The 17,987-nt window shown below is 45.4% G+C and overlaps 3 protein-coding genes across 6 annotated transcripts; 2 read left to right on the plus strand and 1 right to left on the minus strand.

Moving 5' to 3' along the window:
* The first annotated feature begins 242 nt into the window (after window positions 1–242).
* On the plus strand, window positions 243–5,049 carry LOC121307619 (ras-related protein Rap-2c). Of its 2 annotated transcripts, none has more exons than XM_041239838.1 (3): window positions 243–1,676; window positions 2,275–2,598; window positions 3,722–5,049. In XM_041239838.1, the coding sequence occupies exons 1-2, from the start codon at window positions 1,404–1,406 to the stop codon at window positions 2,551–2,553; spliced, it is 552 nt and encodes a 183-aa protein (XP_041095772.1). In that variant the 5' UTR covers window positions 243–1,403; the 3' UTR covers window positions 2,554–2,598; window positions 3,722–5,049. The 2 variants fall into 2 exon arrangements, with proteins under 2 accessions (XP_041095772.1, XP_041095771.1); XM_041239837.1 differs by having other exon boundaries at window positions 249–1,676; window positions 3,787–5,049.
* A 1,247-nt stretch (window positions 5,050–6,296) lies between these two features.
* On the minus strand, window positions 6,297–10,798 carry LOC121307555 (G-protein coupled receptor 143-like). The gene is made up of 9 exons (XM_041239743.1): window positions 10,486–10,798; window positions 9,809–9,918; window positions 9,243–9,340; window positions 9,039–9,131; window positions 8,653–8,762; window positions 8,044–8,152; window positions 7,608–7,725; window positions 7,043–7,304; window positions 6,297–6,757 (listed from the first exon to the last, which is right to left on the minus strand). The coding sequence occupies exons 1-9, from the start codon at window positions 10,751–10,753 to the stop codon at window positions 6,624–6,626; spliced, it is 1,302 nt and encodes a 433-aa protein (XP_041095677.1). The 5' UTR covers window positions 10,754–10,798; the 3' UTR covers window positions 6,297–6,623.
* A 583-nt stretch (window positions 10,799–11,381) lies between these two features.
* LOC121307663 (heat shock factor protein 2-like) lies at window positions 11,382–17,981 on the plus strand. 3 transcript variants are annotated; one of them, XM_041239897.1, is made up of 6 exons: window positions 11,630–11,718; window positions 13,496–13,888; window positions 14,792–14,900; window positions 15,289–15,413; window positions 16,698–16,822; window positions 17,445–17,981. In XM_041239897.1, exons 2-6 carry the CDS (start codon window positions 13,826–13,828, stop codon window positions 17,554–17,556), a joined length of 534 nt encoding a protein of 177 aa, XP_041095831.1. In that variant the 5' UTR covers window positions 11,630–11,718; window positions 13,496–13,825; the 3' UTR covers window positions 17,557–17,981. The 3 variants fall into 3 exon arrangements, with proteins under 3 accessions (XP_041095828.1, XP_041095831.1, XP_041095830.1); XM_041239896.1 differs by lacking the exon at window positions 11,630–11,718 and adding an exon at window positions 12,076–13,291; XM_041239894.1 differs by lacking the exon at window positions 13,496–13,888 and having other exon boundaries at window positions 11,382–11,718.
* Window positions 17,982–17,987: the final 6 nt, after the last annotated feature.

Consider the following 17,987-nt stretch of genomic DNA (forward strand, 5'->3'; position numbering starts at 1 on the left):
CTGGGTCTTCATTGAACCTGATATAACAGACAGGGCGTGCCTGGTGTGTGAATAATAATAATGAATAATAATAAAAATGTGCTTAATAATAATGCCCGGTATTTACTGCAAGTCTATTTTTTGCATGGGACAACTTGAAACATTTGCCCTGCTCGTCGCAATCTCTACCAGCTTTGTGAGCACAGTCGGGTGTGTAAATATACACTCAGACACCAGGTGGCGCACCATCTCTTCCACCATAGAGTGCATGAGCGCAAAGGCGCTTATCCATACATTAGAAGAACCATAGAGATTTCTATATGTTTTTCTAGGAAGGTTTTTTTTTTTTTTCTTTCTTGCAACATGTCGTCAGCAATGCTGGTTGAACACTTGTGAGCGCCGCTTCCGGTTTCAGGCCCCCGAACGAAGCCGCACCAGAGAGAGGGAGAGAGGGAGGGCGAGTTTCAGTTTCACCGCAAACCCCGGGTCGAGGGTGTGCGACAATGGAGTGAAATTAAACCTTTAAATGAGCAAAAATACACGTCCAGCGAGGGGCCAGCCAGCCAGCCAGCCAGCCAGCCAGCCGCATGCAAGCGGCCGTTTGTTCTCGTCTCATTGTTTCAGAGGCGGTAGCGGAGGATTCACAACCTTAACCTCTTATTATCTTTCAAATTTCGGCATTTTCTTGTTGTAAATAAAAACAGAACCCCACAGGAAGCAGGAAGAAGGTATTTTGTATGTGGATATTTTTTTGGTTTTATTAGGTGGTAACTGAAACTTGCGGAACTGCTCCTGCTGTGTGCACACAATCTTCAGATGCATTTATCTTTTAAACACATAATATTTACGGCATTTGCGCCAGTTTCCTAAGATAACATTAAAACCAGCGCAGCTAAAAAAAAAAAAAATTAGAAGTCCTGAGGTTGTACACAGCTTCATTTTACAGGCTGTTCGTATTTAACAATTTTGGGGTCAAATCTTGAAATAGTATCTCTTGTCTTCCTTGTTACTGCAAAGAGTGCAGTGTTTGATTCTGGCCTATCCGCTACAGCTCCGTTTTGTCAGTGGGTAGTGCATATTATTATTAATATTTTTATTATTTTTTTGTCGCTTATAATAAAGGAGTTGGCTTTTTTTTAAAAATATATTTCATTATTTATTTTTGAAATAAAAAAAAAAGCAATAACGTCTTGCTAGATTTAAACACAATAGTTAGGTTTCTAATTTAAAGATTTCAATCTGTGATTGTTTTTTTTTTTTTTAGATATTCAGTATTAGATTGTAGTAATTAGCGTTAGTTGCAACACGATGATGTGGCGTAGGACTGACGCTTTATAGACCTCCTTTCTTAGTAGCATTTTCAATATTTAAATACAAGAAGCAGCATCATCCACAGTGCTGGTTTGTATGTTCCCGAGACTCCGATGAGGGAGTACAAAGTTGTGGTCCTGGGGAGCGGAGGGGTTGGCAAGTCGGCTCTCACGGTCCAGTTCGTGACTGGGACGTTTATCGAGAAATATGACCCGACCATCGAAGATTTCTATCGGAAAGAGATCGAGGTGGACTCCTCGCCCTCGGTGCTGGAGATCCTGGACACGGCGGGCACAGAGCAGTTCGCCTCCATGCGGGACCTGTACATCAAGAATGGCCAGGGGTTCATACTGGTCTACAGCCTTGTCAACCAGCAGTCATTCCAGGTGAGAGCATGGAGATACCAAGGGACTCAGTTACACAGCAGTGAGAGCCTCTCCTGCCCTTTATCTAGCTGTCTATCTGTCTGTAGTTGTGTGTGTTTAATGTTGTATGCAAAGTAGCAATTTTAATTTTGCAGGGGGGTAATTGTAACATGGATGGTAATAAGGCTGCTGTTGCATAGCAGTTTCCTCCATTCCTGATTTTACTAGGAGTTCAACAGAACACACTTGAGCTTGAGGTTTTAATATGAGCTTGATTAGTCCAGTTTATAGGTAAGAAGCTCAGCTGTGTGACTCTGTAACGCTGGGAGATAATGGTCATGCCCCAGGAGAACAGACCTGACCCAGGAGTAAGTTTGGATAGTTTCTACCTGTGCGGCTTGCAAATGAACCGCCTTACTTTGGCAATGTTGGAGTGTGATTTTTAGCAAGGCAAAACCCTGCCTGGATCACAGGATTGTAGAATCGGTGCAAGCTGCTGCACCCGTGCAATCTCCAGCAAGAGCGATGACGGTTATTTTCCGCGATGTGCTCAAGTCCATTCACTTGCATGTCCTTTCCAGATTATTTCACCAACTCTTTTAATATCCCGCAACTGCAGGACATCAGGCCCATGAGGGACCAGATTGTGCGAGTGAAGCGCTATGAGAAGGTGCCGCTGATCCTGGTGGGGAACAAGGTGGACCTGGAAAGCGAGCGCGAGGTGTCGGGGGCGGATGGGCGTGCCCTGGCCCAGGAGTGGGGCTGCCCCTTCATGGAGACTTCTGCCAAGAGTAAGACCATGGTGGATGAACTGTTTGCTGAGATTGTGCGGCAGATGAACTACGCCTCGTTGCCCGAGAAGCAGGACCAGTGTTGCACCACCTGTGTCGTCCAGTGAGGGCCCAGCAGGGAGGACCTGGAACCGTGGCCACGCCAAAAACAGGTGAGCCAGCACACAGTCGTGACCGCAGTGCAGGAAGTGTGGGACAGGGAAGTAGAGCTGGATAGACCCGAGACAGAAAAAAGAAGGTCATTTGTCTTACCCTAAGATTTGATTTTATGTATGGAGCTGTTCTTTTCTGTTTCTGTGCATGGCTGGAAAGCAGACACTAGATAGTGCATTTATTCCACGGGCTGTAAATGAGGTTTCCTCGTTTCAAAGCATTTGCCGACGGTAGGATGGTCACGTCTCTTGCAAGATGCACAGGGTAAATGTATCATTCCTCTGCTAGGTTTGAACTAGGTTCCAAAGATTAAGGCAACGAGGGTTACTATAAAAAACAAAGCTACACTAAATGGCATTGCTTCCTGCAGTGGGCTGGGAGGTGCTGTATGGAGTGGAGGAGGGAGGGGGGCAGGCTTGGCACAGCTGCTGTCATAAACCTCACAGAAAGAATTGTGATAAAGAGCACACTCTGTAAATACTGGAAACATTTCAGAGAGAGCGAGAGAAAGGAAACTGGAGGCTCGCAACATCCTGAGTTGTTTCAAAACAGGAAGCAGCCTCACCCCCAGCTGCTTGAAACCCCCCTGCGCTGTATTCCTATTGGCTGCCTGTTGCTGTGCACGTTGTCAGGAGGAGAGGGGGGAGGGGGGTTTCCCCATTTTAGACATTGCTTTGTTTACGTGTATCATTTATTGTGACTCTCCAACACAGATTAATGTTGTTTATTGTTGTTGTTGCATTGCTCGGAGAAAGTGCCAGAACTTCCACGAACGTGGTGTTGAACCTGACCCACTAAATCTGTCTAAAGGACAATGATCTACAAGAGGGGGAATTTTGTGTACCCGCCACGCCCAGAAAAATGTTTGACCTATAATGGAACTACCATGGGGCATATCTGCAGAAATTAACTTGTCAATTGCCACATTATTATTTTTAGTTTTATTTTATTTTTTTTACCCATGTGTATCGAATCCCATGTAGACATGCTTGTTCTGCTCCCCCATATAAAGCAATGGAAAACAAATCCATTATATTTGTCCAAAACACATGAAAGGGTTAAACAGCTTCTGTCCTTTCAGCACCCTCCTTTCAGCTAGAACTTTCTCTCTCTCGTCTGCAGTCATGTGTGATCGTAGATCTGGAGTCGGTGATCAGATCTTCCTGTGCATTCCCCCCCCCCTGCAGATACGTTATCTCTGAGGAGACCTCGCACAGCCGCTGCATAGAAGACCTTAACTAGCCCATCCGGTGCAGATCTGAGCCTTGAACCCCGATCTCTGGGCCGGGGGCCGCCACCTTTGCCGTGCTTGCCAACAAACGAGCCACTTGGGTGAGCCGCTCCAGCGGCCTGCTTCATACTACAGAGCACACGTACTGGCTGTTTTTAACTTTTTTTCTGTCTACCTTTAAATAGTTTTAATATAATATCCTAATTCAAAGAGAGAAGAAAATAGAGGTGTGTTCTGGTATGGAGAATTTTCCAAGGAGCCGCTCGAACAACATCTCTACTTTCTTTTGTTCTTTCTACCCTTCGCTCGTTTTTTCTTTCTTTTACACTTATTCTTCCAGAGTTAACAATATTAGTATGCAAGAGTCCCTTTTTTATATCCCCTCCCTCGATTTAATAAATGCTTTTGTCTTTTTTCCAATTAAAAAGTGTTTGTTTAATTCAATACAGTATTAGATACTCGTTACCTTGTTCTCTTTTTTCCTTTGTCTGCACAATGTTTTAATGAACAGTAAATTGAGCCTTAAAGATTCGTTGGATTATCTGTGTATATTTTACCTTGTCAGCACTGCTTTGTTTGTATTCATGAGACAGCCCATCCTTGCTAGGAACAGGACTGCCCTCTTAATGTGCTTCCCTTTGCACGTGTCGCACCTGATCCTCAAGCATTCACAATACTGTTGCAGCCAAATAGTTCGTAACCTGGCTACAACTCTGCACTAGCCCTGCTGCACCCAGTCCTGGGTTTCAGAACTGCCTCATTGAAATGGTTTAGTGGTTCAAATAAACTGTGCCTCCCTTACTGCATGAACAACCTGCATTCGTAAACCTACAGACTGGGGTGTGACTGACCGTGCTTTCACATTGCACTGAAACAAACGAACCAAACTTCATTCTTTTGCCCAAACGCACTGAGATCACCTCTTGAGAAGAATTCCGTGGGACCGGAGCATTCTCAACTGCTTCCAAAATGAACCGAACTGAACTTGCTTTGAAAAAACCAGCCCAGACGAACCAAGAGTGAGTGAACCCTTATCCATGCTGTGATGGGAACCTCTTGGCTCAGAGCAGATTTACCAGGGCTCTGACCCGGTCATTAAAAAAATATATCCCTTAACAAGACAAGTTCTGAAACCCAGGGCTTGGACGTATCACATGATCATGTGCAAATTAAACGGATATTTCTTTTAATAATGAAACATCAATAAAAAATGTTTTTTGTTACACTTTTCCATATTGTTTTATTTCTATTTGTTTTATTATTTAAGTAGTACTGCTGTTATTTTTAAATGTGTTTCATGGATGCACACGTTCTGTTCATCTTCAGACACAGAGTAGTTCTGGACTATGATCTGTAAAGTCTTCCTGCTGATTGAGTCCAGCTTATTGTCTTTTTTTTAAGTTAAATCTACTACAAGCTTCCTAATGAAAACTATGAAGGTCATGCTTTGCTCTCATAACCGCTGGTGTTTTTCATTTCGTTCTCACAGAAGCTCAGCTTGAATCGGTTCTGCGTGTGAGAGAGTGAATGTGCTGAGGCGTGCAAAGTCTGCCTGTAACTGTTGCTCAGATCCTGGAGAGTACTTGTTAGGCTAGTATGAAGTTTCTAATAAAATGTAATTTTATAGCCGTTTGTTTTGTGCTTTGTGCTCGGGGGACATTAAAAGAATCTAAAATGCATCCATGTACTGTATTAGTGTCCTGTAAAGGGTTCAGTCTAAAAAGGTGCAGTCACGTCTTACCCTATTGTCAATAACAGAACGTTCTTCCAAGACCTTTCATTTAAATACTTTCTTTTCCCCAGACTTTTCACTTTAACTCTGGGGTAGACCATTTATTCAGCTACCCACTGCAGCAAAGACACGCTTCCTTTAGCATCAGTGCTTCAGTGAGGAGATAGTTACCAAACTGAACTGTCGTGATCCTGAGAGTTCCCTTTGATCTCGGCAGAACCTAACTGAAGGGGTGAGATACCAGGGTCTGCTCAGTTGAACTGAACCCTTTAATATTTAAATACAGTGTAATCGCTCCACTGTAATGGGGTGCACCTATACTCGCTTAGAAGACCACGGTGCTATTCCCGGTGTTACACTGCTATGGCAATACTGTTTAAATCAGTTGAGTACTCCCCAGCTGTGTGCCTTGCTGGCTAGATCAAGGTGCAGTGTTCCAGTTCTCTCAAGAACTGCCTGACTGGGTGTTCCGCTTCTAGACCTTTCCCGAGTTCCAGATTCAGTTAAATGCCGCTGTGTTCCCACTCGGTCATTTTGAAGCTACACTGCGGTCGTGCAGATTTAAATAATGGCATAGAAAAAGTAACTTCCAGTAGCTGCCCCCCTCGAGATGTTGTAGTATTGAAAACTACAAAGACCTGCGTGGATTTCTACAGGCGTTACAAATACCACTGCTCTTTCTCAGAATTACAGGGAGAAGAAATGAAACATGTGAGCAAGCAATTAGGGTTTAACTCCAGTAGAGGGCAGTGAAGAACGCTTTTGTATTTATTCTGCATTCTGTTAGGACAATAATTCATTAGAATACAGAAAACATTTACAAGATAAAGGTTCAGTTTTTAAGGTTTCCTAAGCATTACCTCAAGAATTTGTGTTGTCAGTGATCCCGCACTACAAATAAGAAGCTCCTTGCTAGGACAAAAGTAGTACAGATTTCACACCACCCTTCAAGTAGGAGAAACAGTAAGGGATTACATTATATAATAAATTCAGTTTTCTTATGATATACATTCCTGTCCGGTCCGTGGTCGAGTGCTGTCCAGCCTCAGAGCCCAGCATGTTTAAGCCCTTAGTCCAGTCAAGGCTTGGGTCCTCTTTGCCCTCAGCTGCTGTTCTGCTGCCAGCAGGGAGCTCTTGGAGCAGCAAGCCGAGACCAGCCAGAGCGCCTTGCCCTCCACGTCTGAGCTGCTGCAACCTGAAAGAGACGGAAGCAGGGATGGAAAGAAGACTCCTGTTGCACAACAGTTTCATCCATTCCAGGTTTTAATACAAGCCTGATCAGCCACAGTGTGTAGCTAACCAGCTCAGGTGTGTCTTACTAAACTCACAGTAAAACCAGGAACGGATCAACCTGCTATGCAAAGGGGATCTTCTTCCCATCCCTGTTGTGTGGATAGGTAAAGTGTGTCTGTACAAGGTGGCATTTACTGTGTACTGTGAATGGGGAGTTTGCAGGACACTGTCCCAACCTCTCTCCTACCTGACTGAGAGGCAGGCTGCTGGACCTGTCTATTAAGAGACTCCCACGGTCTGACCGTGCTCTGGGGTTTGAGGATGTTTTCCATAGTAACCTCCGACTCGCTCTCTGTCTCTGTCTCTTCCTCTTCCTTCTCTCTCTTTCCCCTGCAGCAGCACTGCTCCACCTTGCAATAGCGCCCCCATGTGCAAACATTGAGATCGCAGCCCATCCACTCGTGGAAAGCAAGGGACTGGAGGAAGGCGTACATGGGGTTCAGAACAGCCTAGAACAAAAACACTCAGCGTCACCTCTCCCCATGCACCCCAAAAGTGCAGGCCACCCCAACCCCCACTGTGGTTTGTGACTGAACTACTGCAAGCCCACATCGTTGTGATTTGGAACAAACGTTTTGCATTTAGGTACTAGTGCTGAGGAAGACTCTGCTAAAGCATCACTTGTGTACATTTTTATCTCACACTTTGAGTGCGTTGACCAAGAACGCAGGACCAGTCGGCTTGTGCCCAGAGTATAAACTCACAATGGACTGGGAACCCTGCTCTAGCTGGTGGTTGCTAGGAAATGTTACCGTGAGCGCCCAAGTGGTGAGGGCTGCTGATCGCAGGGCCTGTGAGGGGGGGGAGCTCCAGGCACGGTCCATGTCTATTAGGAGCAGCAGTGCCTCGCTGAGGAGGTTGGGCAGCCAGCTGGAGAGAGATAGAGACAGGGGTCACCTTCCTGCTTCAGTTTTTAATTCAGCTGTACAGACTTGAGCTCCTTCAGTCCATTCCAAACCAGGACCATGTCCCAAGCTGAAGACCAGTTTAGAACAAGGCTATGCACTGCAGCATGGAACGTACTGAAGGAGTCACAACAGGCTGTTCATCGTGATTCACTGGGAAAAACCTCCACTGGGAAACTCATCCTCTACTAGCTTGTGTTGGTTTAGGGGCAGCACAGCAATGCTGAGTTATTTTTGCAGTAATTGTTGGCGGCCACTAGAGGGAGACACACCCCACACTCACCACACGGTAAAGGTGGCCATGATCTTCACGAAGCGTTGCCTGATGTTTTTCATCTGGAGCCTCTCACTGGCAGTGTAGGAGCCGCTCTGCTGCTTCAGGAGCGTCGACACTGTTCAAGCGCAAGACAGAGAGGCGTAATTCTCTGTGCGCTTCCAAAACAACAAGCCCCATCCGACAAACCAAATCATTCACAGAATCAGTCGCCAATACATGCAACCATGGGTGGAAATATACTCCCATTGCATAGCAGTTTGATCCATTCCTGGTTTTACTTTGAGTTCATTAACTCGTCTGAGCGTGATACCTATACACTGTGGCTAATCGAGCATGTGTTAAACCTGGAATGGGTGAAACTGCTATGCAATGGGAGTCTTACTGCCATCCCTGCATGCAACATTTCTAAAAAAAAAAAAAAAAATGAGAATGAAATCCACCTTCTTCACACTACTGCTACTACCTTGTTTAGAACCTGCACTTCTGTAAGGGCATAGTCTGATATTGCACACTGCTGCAGAATAGTGCATGTTTTGAAAACTGAGGAAAGGAAGAGTTATATTTATTATAATTCAATTGTTGAAAAAAAGCGGATAAGTAGACAGGCCCACCCACCTGAAGCCAGGGCCCTCGACAGAAGGGGTGGGTTGGCCAGTAGCACGAGGAGGAGAGGCAGGTACGTGGCGAGATAGTGAGGGATTGCATACTTCAGATTCCTCTCACAGCTACAGAGGAGAAACTCATTAAAACACACACACACTCTCCCAAAGAAAACACCATTAATAGAAGCAAGGCACTCCATTATCACACTCCTACAGTATGAACACATGGCTTTTAAACTCATGTTACAATGCAGCCAGGTGCAGTCTCCTGAAGGACTACAAGTACCAAAAGCCATTGCGAAGCAAAACAAAAAAAAATCCTGAACTTGCCCCAGTGTTCACCTGGTCACCCTTCTTCCAACCCTGCCTTCACAAACACTGCTGGGATCCCCGTGTTACCTGGAGACTGGAGTCTGGAGCAGGAGAGACAATCCAGGAACACAGATGATGGCAGACAGTCCCCAGGACAGCATGTGATAAAGAATCATCAAACTAGAGGTAACGAACCAAACCGGAATCCATTATACATACATACACACAGATACATATTTTAAACGATGTTGGTATGAAGTGTTTTTGTTGCAGATGGTGCTGCTTCCTCACCGCAGTGTGGTGGATTCCTGTACCTGCTGATACACCTCGATGGCATAAAACAGCGTCCACCAGACCTGAGCGCCCTGCAGGAAGAACTGGATCCACAGCTGTGGGGTTCAGTAAAGAACATTTAATACAGCAGGTATGGGAATGAGACTCCTGTTGCACAGCAACTCCACCTGTTCCAGGTGTTAATACGCGCTTATAAAGCCTTGTATTTTCATCTGTAGTAGCAGCCTGCCTTTGATATGCTTTCGTTCAGGAGATTACAACATTTCAAATACAGCGCTGCAGATTCCAAAAATGACTGTTGGTTCCAGGTACCCCAACGACGTCCTGTGCTTTAGGTCAATTTCACTCCAAAACAGCTGGAGTCAAATTTCAGAGACAAAAGGACCGGGATGTGTTTAAGTGCGTAATCCTGTAGCGCTGCGCGCATTTCCGCGCAAACAAAACGAGGATCAATGATAACGGTGCTGGGGCTGACATACAACATAGACTGGTAAGACAAGGTTGTCACTTTACGCTGAGAAGCATGACAGAATGACCGGAAAAAAAAAAAGAAAACTCTTTACCGAGCTGAGGACGCAGAAACTCCCGAGCCATGCGGTCTGCTCACTGGGCAGTGCCTGCTGGGTAAAGGAGATGGGGCCAGCCAGCCACACGGCGGACCGCACCAGGATTCCTGTCAATGCACAATTCAAGCTGCTGGGTGGGACCAAGTCTGTGTGATGCATTACAGTGCTGAAGATATTTTTTTTTCTATTGCTTATATAGGGGAAACATTTTATCCTCATATGAGGTCATCTTTTTTTGTACCTGTCCCCGTGTATGAACGTGTTAAACACCACAAGAGCAGAGCTCCTAACCGAGATCCGAGTGTGTACAGAGTTTTGCCCCTCCAATCTGCTTTGCGATTTGTATACATTACCTACATACTTTAGCTACGGTCCTAAGTAAACTCTGTTTTGGCTCAAGGAAGCAACCCCCCCCCCCCCCCCCCCCCCCTTTGTTTACTACGTACTTTTTAAAAAGCTATTAAACATTTTACAAGAAAAACCTAAATGTTGTAACAAGCTTTTTTAAATATGGATGTAAATAATACTTTGTTACATTTCTATTTAGTGTGTACTTATTTATTATGTGTTTTGTTTTCGTTCATTTAAAGAAAAACAATACGTTAAAATAACGTTTTAAAAAGAAAACAAAACGGAATGAATGTGTTTCTTCAAAACAGAATGAATTTTCTCACCGGCGCAGCCGACAAAGTTACAGGCTGTGATGATGAAGGCTACCCGGTCCTGACTCCCAGGGCGCGGGGGGGCGGCTCGCTTCAGCCGCCGCCGCCGCCGGTACTCGCTCCACAGTCTGGGCAGGTTGTGGACCCCCACCCCGATCAGCGACAGCGACGCGCAGGCCACGCTGAGCCGATGATAGGCAGCCGTGTTCAAACTCGCGATTCCAGCGGAGGCGGTGTCTTGGTGGACACAGCAAAACGACTGGAATCTAGGGGAAGCCATTCCACAATATCACCCCCATCTACCGAGAAGGGGAGGGGCGGGGCAGTTTAGCCAAATTTAATGGGGCAGCATAGCCTATACGTCACTTCATCAGAGAAAACGTGATATAGTTCTACCTCTCAAAAATTCAATTTGCACTCACCCCATCTGTAGTACAAATATTTAACTTTTATACCTCACTTTCCACCCCAGCCAGTACCACAACATTATTGAATGTGCTGGCCAGCACTGAATTATCAACACTGTACTGAATTTGCCGGCTCTCGGCTCCCCTAGGAGAACTACAGAGAACTCCACATTGTATTGAATTTGCGGGCTCACAAATTCAAAGTACAATGCAGTACTATGTTTTACTTTTCAGGTGCGCAAGTGTTAAACTATATTTCCATTTTTGTATTCCGATCGTTTTGTTTTAATTGGTTCCCCGAGATACCTGCTAAACAGTACACCCCACACGCCTTGTGCATGCTGCTGCCCTCAGTCATGCGTGGAGCAGATAACAACACACAAGTCAACGCCTCAGACATACTCGCTGGTTCCCATTGGTTAGAGCGGCAAGGCCCGTGCCCTGTGATTGGAGAGTGAGAGGAGTGGGCGTGCCGCCCCTCACGTTTTATAGAGCATGCAGTTTGGCAGACAGGTCGCTGAGAGACAGAGTCGCAGGGGTACTTTGCAAAGATAGCAGTGAACTATTTAGACAGTATTATTAGCTGTGTAGGAGCTAAACCTAGGGTGGAGAAAAAATAAATAAACCGTGCCTCCCATAAATATATTTATCATCTGGGAAACAAATAACAAAAAACTAAAAAAGATAAGATTTTATTACTGCTATATATTGAGAAAGTGTTCCCCTTGAGCCGTTTTGAATAACCATGAAGCAGAATTTCGGCGTACCCGGATTTCTGAGCAAACTGTGGGCTTTGGTGGATGATCATTCAACAAATGATCTCATTTGCTGGAGTCGAGTGAGTAGAACATGTCACAGCGGTGTGCCCTGTGTTGTATGAAATGTAATGTACAGTCAAGTAGACAAGAAGTTATGCCAGGTGTGTGTGTGTCATATCCAACGCCGTTTGAACTCCCAGCGAAACTAATACGATTGAGTGCTGCCTTGTCCCTAAAGCAGAAATATCTGTGTTCATACGCAGATGCGTGCACTTTTCATTCGTGTGATTTTTTGTTATAACTGCTTTGATACGAGTGGAATACCAACTGCGTCACTAGAAGTCTGGCCGCGCTGAAGCGTGATCTGTGGGCGTGACTGTGCCAGATCTGTTCTAGTAGCTATTATTATTATTATTATTATTATTATTATTATTATTATTATTATAAATTTCCTTGCATTATGCAATGTGCAATATTATAATAATGTAGCGTGTATTTGATGTACTATAATGATACAGAGTGTTTTTTACCTTTCATTTTGTACAATGTTGTAAATGCGCCAGTGTACCGTATTTGCAAGTAGAATCCAGCGTAGTGATTCAATATATAACACGTATCAAAATCGGCGAAAAACACGCGTTTTCTTTTGTGAGGAAGGAAAAAAAAAAAAAAAAAAAAAAAAAAATCAAGCTTTGAAAAATAAAACAGAATTATTAAAACAGGGAGAATCTGTTTGTAACAGACAGCCGCGTTTGTGCTAGCATTGTGGCATTGCGCATCGGGCTTACTGTTAGTACAGTCTGCATTTTATATCAATTGAAATGCGCCACCAAATACTGCCTTAAAAACAAGTGTGTCCGGGACTAGATCACCGAGTCTTTCTCCAGAGTCCCGCCCCAAGAACCAGCATTTTGGATTGTATGTCTAAGTATAGACGCACTTGTAAACAAAGCGCTTGTTTATCATCACGAGGCTCGCCATATATATATATATTCTTGAAAGCATTCATGCACAGCAAAACTTTTTCAAAAAGAAGGCACTTTATATATGAGTGTCAGTGCAGAGTTAAAACAACAGTGCACAGCAATGATATACAGGCCCTGTATGTTTTGCTTGATGACGACTGCGACGCACACTTAAAAATCTCGTATTCTTTCAGACTTGACCGCTAATGATTATATGCGTCTGATTACTCTTGCATTTTGCACACAGCGAGCCTTCCTCGGTGTTGCAGCGATTGTCAGTTAAAAACAGTTTTATTAAAGGACACCAATCAATCCAATAATTAATCATTGATTGAAAATAGCCATAGACATTTAAACTTTAAAATACAGCCATATCTCCTGCTATACGTTATAGATCATATTACATAGTTAACTTAAACAGATTTATTCAATACTAAAGATTAAAGGACATTAGAACGCAATAGGTACGTAGGAGTTTGAAACTTTTACTGTTTCAACACCAAGAAACTTTGGCATCTGGTGTCCCTCATATTGACCTCATAGACCTCCTGTGTAATAGCGTTGGGTTTGATAATCCCTCCTCTCTTTGTGGAATGAAACTCTGTAATTGTGCAATGAGGTGCACGATTCTCAACTCCAGAAGTGTGCAATCTCTGAAAAGGGAAGTTCATCCCGTGTTCCAGTCCAGGTGATTCCTTCCTTTATTTTCAAAGAATTTGTTTATTTACCTTAGTGCGAACAAGGCTTTCCTGTGGGAGCTGGCAGCGCAGTGGGCTAACTCCCTGGCCTTCTCTCTCTGAAGATGGCATTTCCAATCCAGCTCCTGGAGGTGCGTTTCTGAGGTAAGTAATGGTGTTGGTTGTAACTAATAATGTTGGTTGTGTTTCCACAGATGGAGGGAGGAGGAAGATCTGACCTGCCTGCCAGGGAGGAGAGTACAATAAAATGAAGACTGCAAAATTATTGAGTGCACACAATAAGAATCTCTTTTAAAGACTTTTGGAGAAAAGTACTGCCTTCCTCTTTGGTCAGGTAGCAACACCCTCCCCTTCCACACTCTTCCCTGGCAGGGGGCCAGGCCCCCCATTCATCCTTTTCCTCCTCCCTTCCTAGGGCAGGTCCTCTCCTCCTCCATCTGTGGAAACACAACCAGCATCATTACTTCTCAGGAACTCTCTTCCAGGAGCTGGATTTGAACAGGCATTTTCAGGGAGGATAAGCCATGGGATTAGCCCACTGCAGCACCAGCTCCCACAGGAAAGCCTTATTCCACACTGATTATGAGGTAAATTAACGCATTCTTTGAAAATAAAGGAATAATGTGCTGGATTTGGTCCCACTCCCCCAACTAAGAACAGTACAGCATGAAGTAGTCCACTGTGCCATCTCACTTGCATGGAAGAGAGTGGGGATAAATTGTGATATTCAACTTGGTTTCATTTGTGGCTTGAACCGATTCCCCTCGGAACCCAACGCTCTACCATCTGAGCTGGCCAGAGAACTGTGTAACCCCGCTGTAAAATCGATCGAGAGCTGTTTCTCAGTATAGTAATCCTAGAGCGCTCAGTAGCAGGGCCAGGATTGACTTTTAATGTCGGGGATAATAAAGTATTATCTCAGTGTTTTATGATGGAAAACGTTGTGCAAAAGGCAAAAGGCAATATTATAAATTGCGCTGGGTGGCTGGTCTCTGTTCAATGGGACGGCCACACCCTGTGGATGATCTGCAGCACACATCAAAGTGATCTGAATTAGTTCCTCGTGGGAAAATCCTTTCATGCATGGGGACGGATACAAAAAAACCCTCTCTAATAGTTCATCTTTATGTGGGGACACATGGAAGACCCAAATGACAGCCGCATATGAAGATGCAATTTTTTCCCATTTTTTAAAAATAATTTTTTTTAAAGCAATGGGGGAAAAAACTGAAAATGATATTTGTGTGCAAAACTACTTTTTTCATTTATTTAAAAAAAATATTTAATTCCTACATGAAAGGGTTTGTTTCACACATCAAAGAAATGGGCAGACAGCTAGTATTAACAATAAGCCTATGATCCTGACTTATGAACAACCTGTATATAATATGTATAATATATAAAGATGTGAGTATGGAGCTCCATGTTTAATTGCAGTTCTGCTCTGGTGTGCTACAGCATTGTCATGTGTCCTCTCTCTCTCTCTTCAGAACGGCTCCTGTTTCCTGGTGTCGAACGAGCTGCGCTTCTCCAAAGAGGTCCTCCCGCTGTACTTCAAGCACAACAACATGGCCAGCTTCGTCCGGCAGCTCAACATGTGTACGTCACTCAAACTGGAGCCTCTCGTCTTGCTTTAAATCAGGCAGCAGGGCTTTCAAACGCTGTAGGGTACTCCCTTTGCAAACCAGCTGGTGCAGCTCATTGGGCATTTCCAGTGAAATACAAAATAATAATAATAATTGTAAATATAAGAATGGTATTTACAAATACAGATTAACATTAGACTGATTGGGCTTGGCTGTGGCTGTTCCTTGGTTGAGCTCCAGGGTGTGTGTGTGTGTGTGTGTGTTTTTACTGAGCTCTCCTTGTCGGTGGGCTGTTGCTTGCACTGCAGCGGCAGCTTCTGGTTTTAAGATTGCAGCACAGCCAGTCTCGCGAGTGGCTTGTGCTCGGTAATCGCTGCTGCTTTGCCTCCTTTCTGTTGCAGACGGGTTCCACAAAGTGGTTCATGTTGACATGGGGCTGCCCCGGGAGCAGGAGGAGGTCATCGAGTTCCAGCACCCCCACTTCCGCTGCGGAGAGACTCAGCTGCTGAAGAGCATCAGGAGGAAGGTGCGCAGCGCTGTCCAGCTGTGCACACACCGTACCATAAACACACACACACACAACTAGCTCTGCACACACCGTACCATAAACACACACACACACACACACAACCAGCACACACTGTACCATACTCGCACACGCACACACATAACCAGCTCTGCATACACTGTACCATAAACACACACACACACACAACTAGCTCTGCATACACCGTACCATAAACACACACACACGCACACACACAACCAGCTCTGCACACACTGTACTATATCACACACACACACACACACAACCAGCTCTGCATACACTGTACGTAAAACACACACACACACACACACACACAGCCACACACACACTGTACTATACACACACACACACACACACACACAACCAGCTCTGTGCACACTGTACCATATCGCACACGCACACACATAACCAGCTCTGCATACACTGTACCATAAACACACACACACACACACACACACAGCCTGCATACACTGTACCATATCACACACACACAAACACACAACTAGCTCTAGACGTTAACTGTACGTATAACACACACACACACACACACACACAACTAGCTCTGCATACACCGTACCATAAACACACACACACGCACACACACAACCAGCTCTGCGCACACTGTACTATATCACACACACACACACACACACACACACACACACACACACACAACCAGCTCTGCATACACTGTACCATAAACACACACACACACACAACTAGCTCTGCATACACTGTACCATAAACACACACACGCACACACATAACCAGCTGTGCGCACACCATACTATAAACACACACACACACACCTTTTTCACGTTTTATTTTATTTGAAGTGTTTATTCAAGTTGTTTAAGTTAAAAACGAATGTTATTACTTTATGAAAACGTGTGTATGGCCGCTTTGTTTATTGCGAAGACACAGCAATGCACGGTCTGCTTTGCTTTTACTTGAATTACAGACGTGATTTAACTGATGTTTTCTTTGTTTTTAAGTTAATTCACGAGGGTAAAGTGAGATCTTTCCTCTGGGATATTTTTCAACTTTAATACAGTGTTACATATGATAGCTTTGATAGCATTTTGAAAAATAACGAATATCTAAATCTTGAACAAATATCCTAATGTGAAAATTCCATGTTGGTCCTAGCACTATTTAAAAATCGTTAGGGTCATTCCAGGTGAGATCCCCGAGCAAGCTTTAAAATGATTGCACTGGTTTGAATACAGCAGAGTGGAGCACTCTCCCCCTCCTCCTCCCCAGGTATCCATCAGCAGGGTGGAGGAGGTCAAACTGAAGCAGCAGGAGATGTCCAAAATCCTGCTGGAAGTCATGCAGGTCAAAGGTCGACAGCAAGTGGCCGATTCCAAACTTCTGGCCATCAAACAGTAAGTAACTGTGAATAATAATCTTAGTTAGAGCTGAGGGTCTGGGGGTGGAGGGAGGCAATGTGCCCTAGTTGAGAGCATAGAGTCTAGGGGTGCAGGGAGGCAGTGTGCCCTAGTGGAGAGCTGAGAGTCTGGGGGTGCAGGGAGGCAGTGTGCCATAGTGGAGAGCTGAGAGTCTGGGGGTGCAGGGAGGAAGTGTGCCCTAGTGGAGAGCTGAGAGTCTGGGGTGCAGGGAGGCAGTGTGACCTAGTGGAGAGCTGAGAGTCTGGGGGTGCAGGGAGGCAGTGTGCCCTAGTGGAGAGCTGAGAGTCTGGGGGTGCAGGGAGGCAGTGTGCCCTAGTGGAGAGCTGGGAGTCTGGGGGTGCAGGGAGGCAGTGTGCCCTAGTGGAGAGCTGGGAGTCTGGGAGTGCAGGGAGGCAGTGTGCCTAAGTAGAGAGCTGAGAGTCTGGGAGTGCAGGGAGGCAGTGTGCCCTAGTGGAGAGCTGAGAGTCTGGGGGTGCAGGGAGGCAGTGTGCCCTAGTGGAGAGCTGAGAGTCTGGGGGTGCAGGGAGGCAGTGTGCCCTAGTGGTTAGAGCTGAGGGATATCAGTATAGTGTTTTATAGTTTTCTTTTGTTTTCCCAGAGAGAATGAAACCCTGTGGAATGAAGTTTCCTCTCTGAGACAGAAGCACCACCAGCAACACAAAATCACTCGCAAGGTGAGCAGCTCGGGATCAGGGCAGCGTGAGAGCTGAGTTCTGAGAGGAGAGGTTAGAACTGCAGCCTGCAGCCTGCCCCCTGCCCTGCTCAATAACATCTCTGCAGCCTGCCCCCTGCCCAGCTCAATAACATCTCTGCAGCCTGCACCCTGCCCTGCTCAATAACATCTCTGCAGCCTGCCCCCTGCCCTGCTCAATAACGTCTCTGCAGCCTGCCCCCTGCCCTGCTCAATAACATCTCTGCAGTCTGCACCCTGCCCTGCTCAATAACATCTCTGCAGCCTGCCCCCTGCTCAGCTCAATAACATCTCTGCAGCCTGCACCCTGCCCTGCTCAATAACATCTCTGCAGCCTGCCCCCTGCCCTGCTCAATAACGTCTCTGCACCCTGCCCTGCTCAATAACATCTCTGCAGCCTGCCCCCTGCCCTGCTCAATAACGTCTCTGCAGCCTGCCCCCTGCCCTGCT

This window comes from Polyodon spathula, chromosome 57 (assembly GCF_017654505.1).
Source record: "Polyodon spathula isolate WHYD16114869_AA chromosome 57, ASM1765450v1, whole genome shotgun sequence".
Taxonomy (NCBI): Eukaryota; Metazoa; Chordata; class Actinopteri; order Acipenseriformes; family Polyodontidae; genus Polyodon; species Polyodon spathula.

Bases quoted from the DNA above. Each gene is read 5' to 3' on its own strand.
- LOC121307663 (XM_041239894.1), top strand. From the start codon at position 11,626: ATGAAGCAGAATTTCGGCGTACCCGGATTTCTGAGCAAACTGTGGGCT. The intron at 11,719-14,791 runs GTGAGTAGAACA...CTCTCTCTTCAG, and splicing joins ATCTCATTTGCTGGAGTCGA to AACGGCTCCTGTTTCCTGGT. The intron at 15,414-16,697 runs GTGCGCAGCGCT...CCTCCTCCCCAG, and splicing joins TGAAGAGCATCAGGAGGAAG to GTATCCATCAGCAGGGTGGA.
- LOC121307619 (XM_041239838.1), top strand. From the start codon at position 1,404: ATGAGGGAGTACAAAGTTGTGGTCCTGGGGAGCGGAGGGGTTGGCAAG. The intron at 1,677-2,274 runs GTGAGAGCATGG...CCGCAACTGCAG, and splicing joins TCAACCAGCAGTCATTCCAG to GACATCAGGCCCATGAGGGA.
- LOC121307555 (XM_041239743.1), bottom strand. From the start codon at position 10,753: ATGGCTTCCCCTAGATTCCAGTCGTTTTGCTGTGTCCACCAAGACACC. The intron at 9,132-9,242 runs GTGAGGAAGCAG...CGTTACCTCTAG, and splicing joins CAGGAATCCACCACACTGCG to TTTGATGATTCTTTATCACA. The intron at 8,153-8,652 runs GTGGGTGGGCCT...GCGCTTGAACAG, and splicing joins GTCGAGGGCCCTGGCTTCAG to TGTCGACGCTCCTGAAGCAG.